At 28.7% G+C, this 8,636-nt stretch overlaps 1 protein-coding gene across 1 annotated transcript; it reads right to left on the bottom strand.

Moving 5' to 3' along the window:
• Window positions 1-2,329: 2,329 nt before the first annotated feature.
• LOC148207198 (large ribosomal subunit protein eL30) lies at window positions 2,330-4,092 on the bottom strand. The gene is made up of 5 exons (XM_088118477.1): window positions 3,952-4,092; window positions 3,651-3,756; window positions 3,058-3,159; window positions 2,631-2,699; window positions 2,330-2,546 (listed from the first exon to the last, which is right to left on the bottom strand). The coding sequence occupies exons 1-5, from the start codon at window positions 3,970-3,972 to the stop codon at window positions 2,506-2,508; spliced, it is 339 nt and encodes a 112-aa protein (XP_087974603.1). The 5' UTR covers window positions 3,973-4,092; the 3' UTR covers window positions 2,330-2,505.
• Between the last annotated feature and the right edge of the window lie 4,544 nt (window positions 4,093-8,636).

Below are 8,636 nucleotides of genomic sequence, written 5' to 3'. Positions count from 1 at the left end.
TAAAAAAATAGAACAAATTAGTTTGAAAATGAGGAGGAAGAGAACCACTTTTACAGTGGCAGGGAGTAGAAAAGTTAAAAAAAAAAACCTTTGAGATTCTAACGGTTTTCATATTCTACCATTCAACCTAATTAAATGTAAAAAAAAATGTAATTTTAAAATTAATTTATATAAATAAAGGCAAAACTTGTGATATTCTTAACCTTTCATGTTTTGTTCATATTTAATCCACTTTGTGGTGTATTTAAATTTTATTTTCTAAAAAAAAAATTTAATATTTAAAATAAAAAAATAATGATATTAAAATTAACTACAAAATAGTCCGAATTTAAAAATAGCAATATTGAAGAACAAAATCAAGGCGATTATCCTATATTTTCATAAAATATTTACTTCTTATGTTTGAGATCAAACTGACAAATGCTTGCAAGAGACAGATCAACTATTGCTAAACAACGCTACTCTACGACATAAAAAGAATATTTAAAATGTTAGTATTTTATCACGAAATCTAGAAACTACGATGAACTAAAGAGAAAAAATTATGTATAAAGAAATAGAACAAATTAGTGTGAAAATGAGGAGGAAGAGAATCACTTTAATAGTCGCACGAACTTGAGATTCCAACACTTCATGCTCCACCATTCAACCTAATTAAAAGTAAAAAAATGTAATTTTAAAATTAAAGACAAAATTTTTGATATTCTTCGCTTTTCAAGTTAACGAGAGAAGAAAATTATAATTAAATAAGGGATAGATAAATGAGAAAAGATAGGAGAGTATCACATAAAAAAGAAGAGCCATGGATGAGAGAGACATAAATTGAAGAGAAAGATAATTTGTATATTACAAAAGAAGCGAGGGTTAATATTGTCCAAAAAAAATGTTTCTTCCACATCCGTATTTTTTAATATATTATAGATAGATATAGATATAGAGGTTAGAAAATTAATAAAATTATTAATCAACATGTATTAATATTAGATGCAGAAAAATAAAATTGTTGACTCTTTGTTTTTAAAATTGGGCTTGAATTTTAAATTAAATTATGAATGAGAAGATTGTTATTAAACAAGTATGATTACAATTTATTAATTCATGAGTTTTAAATTAATATTCACATTTTCTTCCAATACCTTTTCTTATCACAGTAATTGTCAAATCTATATCTTGCATGGAAAAAATTAACTAATATATACCGTTCACATAAATATTTACAAGTTTATATTTTACAATTATTTTCTTCTTTTTAAATATACTTCCTTTCTTAATTTCCCCTAATTTAATTTTATTATTATATAATTTTCAAACAAATTTTTAAATTTATATAAATAATTAAATATAGCCCAATGGCATGTATTCACAAGTTTAAATCAATTTTAAATTTTATATAATTTTTTCAACTCTTTTGGAAAGGATAAACTCTATGGTATAGTAGATTGTAGATCTAATTTCATTTTTTTAATTATAAGTAATTGAACCTTTGTAACTTTTAAAATGCCAATCATATTCCAACATTTTGAAGTTTTGAATGCTTATTTGGGTTTTTTTTCCTCATCGTACCCTCTTAATAAAAGATAACTTTTTTATAATTGAATGAAATCATACGGTTTTTACTTTTTTTATTACAAAAATCTCTTTTGGTTCATGGCCTTATCTGCCTTGAATTAAAAGGGCACTTGTTCCGATAAATATGATCCCATTTGATAATGTTTTCATTTATTGGTTCTTGTTTACTCTTTTTCAAAATAAATAAAAACATATACATAACTTATAAATATTAATCATGCATCATACAAGTCAAAATGATGAAGTATTATTTTAATTTGCTTAGAAAAAAAGCTGAAGATAAGAAAGAAAAAAACTTGATTTGGTTGTGTTGTATATAAAATTCCTACCTTCTAAAAAAATCAAAAACAAAAACAACTACGTAACGTTCTAATAACAAAAATTAAAAAAACGAGAAACTAAAATTAAAAAAAAGAGGAACAAGTACATTACTAAAACACACAACTTAAATTATGCCCTTAAGAATCTAATGCTTAAAGATGTTGTATTTCTTCTAACACTTCTTAAAAAGACTCCAATACTTAAAGTTAATTCTTCTTCAAACAAGTGTTCAGCCGAAACCATCACAAAAAGAAATCTCCAGATTTCAACTGCATCTGCATGAAGAGATTGTGTTTTAAAGTGATTTAAAACTACTCTTACATCTAGTTAAGCCGAGATTCGAGCGACGAACCAATTGAAGAAGCAGAATTAATCAATACTAAAATAAACATTTGGTGACAACATGCTTCTAATTGACATAGGTAATTGGAACATCAAATAATGATATCAAAGTTCTCTGGAATAAGATCTCATACATAAAAAAGTTTATAATGAAACCATTTGATCAATAATAACATGCCTCACAAGCAAAAACGTCACTACATCCAACCCAAAATCAAGTGGATTAAAAAGAAACTCAAAACAAAAATCTATGATCTGAGAGGAAGTTGCAACCTAACTTTCTCCAGGAATGCTCTTGATGATATCCGAATCACCTGAAAGCCATTCAAATTCCACAATCAAAACGTTACGCAAGGGAGGTCGTCCAAAAACAGAAACTTGATCAGAGAAAAGTGTACCTGGATCGATAATGCTGAGGCAGCATACTCTGTAGTATTTGCCACAAGCAGTCCCAAGGTCTACATTGCCTGAAAACATAAAAATAAAAATCAGTTTACAAGTCTTTCAGAATTAAGAAAATCAGCTTTAGATCAAAAACAAAAGATGCCACACAAGAAAAGCGATAAACAGTCAAAAAAATGAACACATTAGTGATATGTGGCAGCAAATGCTCATGTTAAACAGGAAAAGACCATTAAGAAATCTAACAATTCTAGCTTGATATCATATCTGCAATCAGGATGAAAACAATTTGAACTTTTCATTCAGAATACAACATGTAAGTAGATGGATACATGCTCTTATATTGAGTGCCAAAGAAATTGAAATGTAGTACGAAAAATAAAGGGTCAGTCCAGTTCATTATTAAACAGAACAGGAACTTACTTCCATTGTAATGGTGAACTCCAACCTTTGCCAACATCGCATAATACTCGATCTCGGACTTTCGGAGTGGAGGGCAGTTGTTGGCAATGATAATCAGCTTACCTGCAAACATAAAAACAGATATAAACTCAAATGTAAACACTCAGGTATAGAAACATGGATAACAAATAAGATGCTACGGATCTCATCCCTGCTGGAAGCAAATACAGAAACATAGTAATTTGAAATAATGCTAGTGACCCAAATCGAGATCAATTCCGAGGCCAAGAATAACCCCAATCTCAATTAACATGAAAGATTATTTTGCCAAAGCGAAGAATCTCGTCAATGGGTTGAATGTTGTAGGCAACAAGTTTACGATCGAAAAACATAAAATTAATTATTTGTGACTTGGGACCAGATTTTGATCTACGGTTTCAGTAATTTCAGTCAAACCAACCCTCGCTAAGATACAACTAATCAACTAAATAATCAACCGAAAATTAGTAAAGGAAAAACCACCTAATGAGCTGATTAAACAACGAATAAACTCCCATCCATCGAGACAAGTCCAGAGATCGGATCAGATGAAAAAACTTCAACAACAGATTTACCTTTAGAGTTCCTCAAGGTCTTCAGGACGGTTTTGTATCCCAATGTATATTTCCCACTCTTCATGACGAGAGCGAGCCTGTTGTTGATGCTCTCATGGGTCTTCTTCTGTTAAAATCATCACAACAAGAAAAATGTCAGCCCTCGCCAAGAATTAGCAAACGCAAAACGAAAATCGAAGGAAAAATCTGAATCGCCGGTTCGCTATTCCTCCTTAATCAGAACCAAATGAGATTCAATAGAAACTAGTCCCAACACTAAGCCGCAGAGGAGGAAAGTGAGGGTAGAAGGAGAGAAACTTACGGTCTTCTTGGCGGCCACCATTGTTGAGGAGATGAGAAAGCTGCAGCTCGCCGACGAGAATGGTTAAAGAACACTAGAAACCCTAATTTCAAAGAATATATAGAGAGAGAAACGGCCAGTGGTTTAGGGTAAGTCTTTGGGTTATCGGGTCGGGCAATTCCTTTTTTTAATATATATTTTTTATAATATAAAATAAAAACAAAAACTTTTTTGTTTTTATTTTTGGTTAAGTGTGAGAATAATGTGATTAAAAAATAAATTACAAAAATAAGGTAGATTTTAAAGTAATAACAAATAAATATAATTTAAGTAAAATTATAAAATTAAGTTATACATGCATATAACAAATGTGATTTTGGTGCCAACATGAAAAGACGAGAGGATATATAACGCAATTTTGATGAAATTCCCGTCCAATGCGCGTAATTTCTATTTATAGAAGTTGCTTATATTGTACGCAATTTTCATATCTGTTTATGTGGAGTAACGTACATGTTTGCGATTTCCATTTAAAATTTAAAATATTTATATATTTATTATGTAGTTTTTTTTATATATATGAAGTATATATACTCACCAACAACATGTTTTTTTTTCCGATAAATCTCAATCTATATAAGTACAAATATATCTTTATGATAATTTATTAACAAAAATAAGTGAAGTCGTGTATAAATCCATTTAAAATATTCACACATTTATATTGGTGGTTTCTTATTTTTTATTTTTTATTTCCTATATAGTTTCTTTTTATTTTACATATAAAATATAATTTATTTTATTATAAGTAAAAAGTATATATTTACCTTGACATATTTTTTTTCAATAAATCTCAGATTATATACATCATTGCAATAATGTATATAAAAAATCACCTATATATAGTATATAAAAATCACCTATATATAATGGTAATGTAAAAATTGAAAATGAGAATACTTAAAATTGTTGGCAAACAATTAGACTAAAGAGAGAACAAAAATCTATTTTGGATCATAAGAGTAGATTGATAGTTGTATGGAGAAGAAAATTAATTTAAATAATCCTAATTGAAAATGATATATTTTTATAATAGAAAATTTGAAATGCTGGATAATGATTTTATTTTAAAGAATGCTAAATGAAATTGAGAAATTTTTATAATAAAGATTATATTTTTATAGTAAAGAGTCTACGTCTAACATGTGAATAACAAATATATGTACGATAACTTTATATATCCTGTAGAAATTGTAGCCAATGCATGCGATTTCCAACCTTAACATGTGTCTTCTAATATCATGTTGAAATCGTAGTCAACGATTGCGATTTCGTACCAAACTCATGGCCAATGACTGCATTTTACTAAAATCACATCTGTCGGTTGCGTTTTATCTCAAATCGCAGTTAATGGTTATGATTTAACTTTCCTATTTTTTGAAATAGTTTCCGACCTATATTATTTATCTTATTGTTTTTTAAAAATAGTATTATTTATATTAAAAAATATTCTTTTTAGGAGTTTTCAATCCATTTAGATATCAAATATTATTCGACGAAGATTCAATTAATATAATAATTTACCGCTCAATAATTGAATATTTAATTTTGCTTTTATACCTTTTCATAGTTAAAAATTAATTGGGTATAAAAAAAATTAACATTAATCAAATGTTCGCTTATTAATTTAAATTTTGTTTTTTCCATAATAATATATTATTAACTTTGTATGAACAATATTCATCATTCATTTGAGTTTATTTATAATAATATTTCAATCTATTTAATCATTAACTCAAAACGAACATAGTTCAACGATAACTGACATATATCTTCAAAAAAAGGTTGTGAGTTTGATCCAACATCCACATATTGTACTAAAAAAATTATTAACGATTAATGAAATTGAAAGTTTAGTATTGAAATTAACTTGTTAGTATCAACAAATATATATATATATATATATATTCTCTACAAATTTTTGTCAATACAAAGGCAATTAATTATTTAAGCCAAATTTTTTATTTTAAGCTTGGACCTTATTTGTCAACGTCTTCTATTTTTATAATTTAAGTTAAAACATACAAAATTCAACTAATAAAACTGTGATCAAATACAACTATGAAAACATATAAAGATGGTTGCAAAATACATAAGTGAAAGTGTGCAAAACTAATCAATAAAAATAAAAAAATTGTCAAGCATGACCAAAATAATCAAATACCACAAAATTTGATTTTGTGGAAATTTTAATTAAAAGTATATGATTCTAAGAGAACTATAGAGAAGAGTGGCTTTGATGAAATAATATATTGTCATGAGTGGTTCAGATCGGATGCCAAAGCGAGCATATGTCAGCGGTGATTGGCATGTACCTCAAATCAAAAGGTTGCGAGTTCAATCATTCACACCACATATTGTATTAAAAAAAGAAAAGAAAAAACATATATTTTTGGTGTCAATATTTGTTTTCTATTATTTTTCTACAACCATCTTAATAATTTGTGTATACACAAATATATTACCATAAGCTATTAAAAAGGTTTATTTACTTTGTCAAAACGTGCATAGCTCAGCGGTAATTAGTAGTGAGTTTGATCCTCACTCTCACGTGTTGTACTAAAAAAAATAGTAGTTTATTAACTTCAGTGAATGAGTTTTCGTACGGTGCCCATCTGAAAAACCATATAAATATCATTTTACAGACTTCGTAACAACTCTTTTTAACAAGCATATATATTTCGTAATCCAACTCTAAGAAGTCAGAAATCATTGAGATACCAATTTTCTAATATATTATTGCAAATTTGGGGATCACTTTAGGATGGAAGTGTTGAATTCGAGTAAATAGGTAAAATAATTATTAATTTGTAATCGGTAACTAAAACATTATCAAAATAAATTACGTTGGAGAGGAGATCGAAAATGCAACCGTCACATGTCACATTATCTGAACAATACATTTAGGAGTATTCCAAGGTAGGAGCCGTCAACACATAGAGGTCGAAGAGCGAAAGTCAATTGCATATGGGGTGTCGATCTCCAATGCACCACTACGAATCTGAATATGTTACACCATCTTTAAAGCAGCCAACGACTTTGGTAATTAAGGTAGGTAAACGTCGCCATAATCTTTGTTGATTCTCGTGATCCAAAGAGGAACTGACAAAGGAGTTAATGACTTTTCCATTTTGTGACTGCCAATAATTGCATAGGGTAAGATCTATTCAAGGTATGTGTAAATCTTGATTGCAAACACATATACTTCATACTTGAGTATCAGAGTGCTCACCATCTGTCTGGTAGGTTTCATTGTTCTTGAGAAAATTCATTCAATCATTTAAGTGAATATTATGTACTCAAATAAACTGCAACAATAATTTTTTAGAAAATAAAAGAAAAGCGAACTTATTATTTCACACCAACAAATAAGTTATCCTAGAAAAAATCATGACTATTCTTGATGTGAGGAGTTTAGGATGACAAGATAAATTTAGTACATTTTAAATTGATAAACAAGGTAACGACCAAAACATGAAACACAAAACGTACCATAAAATTATTTATATTAATTAAATATCAACTCTCTTTAATAAATCAAACAGCTTAAATAACAATAAAACTATTTAAGAAGTATTATGGATGGATGATACCTTCTCCATACATATGAGACTCTCATATTCAAAATCTCTTATTAGTAGATCAATCTATTCGTACAATTTAATAATCATACATATGTTATATACTAAGACTAGCATTAGGGGTGTTCAAAAAATTTGACAACCCGACAAACTCAACCCAAACCAACCTAAGGATTGGGTTTGGTCTCGGGTTTAACCTTTCAAAATTCGATCAACTTAATCCAACCCGAATTTATGCATATATGTGTATTATATATATATATATATACATATCTTCAATGTGAAAACCGTCCATTTAGTTTTAATTATAGTATTTCATTTAAGATTTTCATATTATCTTTTTCTATTTTATATCTTAATCTCATCCGTCATTTAGTTTAATTTAAACTCCCCGTTGCCCGCGATAATTTAAAAAAAAAACACACAAACCGACAATCCAACCAACCCCCAACCCGAAAATATTTGGTTTGGTTGACCATCCAATTCAAACCTAACGGTTCCTATATATGACGAACCCGAAAATTCTGAACACCCATGACTCGCACCAACTTTATTTTTTCTCATGGGAACAAAAGTTAGATGCATTGCGTCGTAAATATAAAGTGACATCCGTTGAGAATTGAAAACAAAATAAAAAAAAGAAATGAGTGAATAACAAATAGGCCAAAAGCCCATTATCTTTATTGTTTTAGGTTTCAGCCAATTTTTGGAGTATTTTGGCAGCAATTTGTGGCGGTGGCTCGGGCATTGGCAAAGGCTTTGTGGCATATCAAGATAGACATTATTGGGGTATTTGTATCTTGATTATTGTGAGTTTTTCATTCCTGTTCCTAAGTATTAATAGTGTTAAAATACTTAGAAGCTAGGGGACTTTTGTTGGGACCTTTAGGAGATATTTTTTAGGAGAATTTTGTATTCCAATCGTGAAAATAATTATTTTGAATTACCCACATCTGAGTGGAAGATTGGACGTAGCCCTTAGTGGTGAACTAGTATAATTTTTCTGTTCGTTTTCTTGTTCTTTACTGCTTTTCTTCCTATTTTCATATTATTGGTTGTGTTGGA

Source organism: Momordica charantia, unplaced genomic scaffold (genome assembly GCF_013281855.1).
Source record: "Momordica charantia cultivar OHB3-1 unplaced genomic scaffold, Mcharantia_2.0 BLBB01000170.1, whole genome shotgun sequence".
In the NCBI taxonomy this organism is placed as follows: domain Eukaryota; kingdom Viridiplantae; phylum Streptophyta; class Magnoliopsida; order Cucurbitales; family Cucurbitaceae; genus Momordica; species Momordica charantia.
This window is presented reverse-complemented; position numbering and strand designations above follow the sequence as displayed.

What these genes read in the sequence shown, in the direction of transcription:
- LOC148207198 (XM_088118477.1), bottom strand. Translation starts at nt 3,972, where the DNA reads ATGGTGGCCGCCAAGAAGACC. An exon ending in TGGTGGCCGCCAAGAAGACC is followed by an intron (nt 3,757 to 3,951) that starts GTAAGTTTCTCT and finishes TGATTTTAACAG; the next exon opens with AAGAAGACCCATGAGAGCAT. An exon ending in CCTCAGCATTATCGATCCAG is followed by an intron (nt 2,547 to 2,630) that starts GTACACTTTTCT and finishes AATGGCTTTCAG; the next exon opens with GTGATTCGGATATCATCAAG.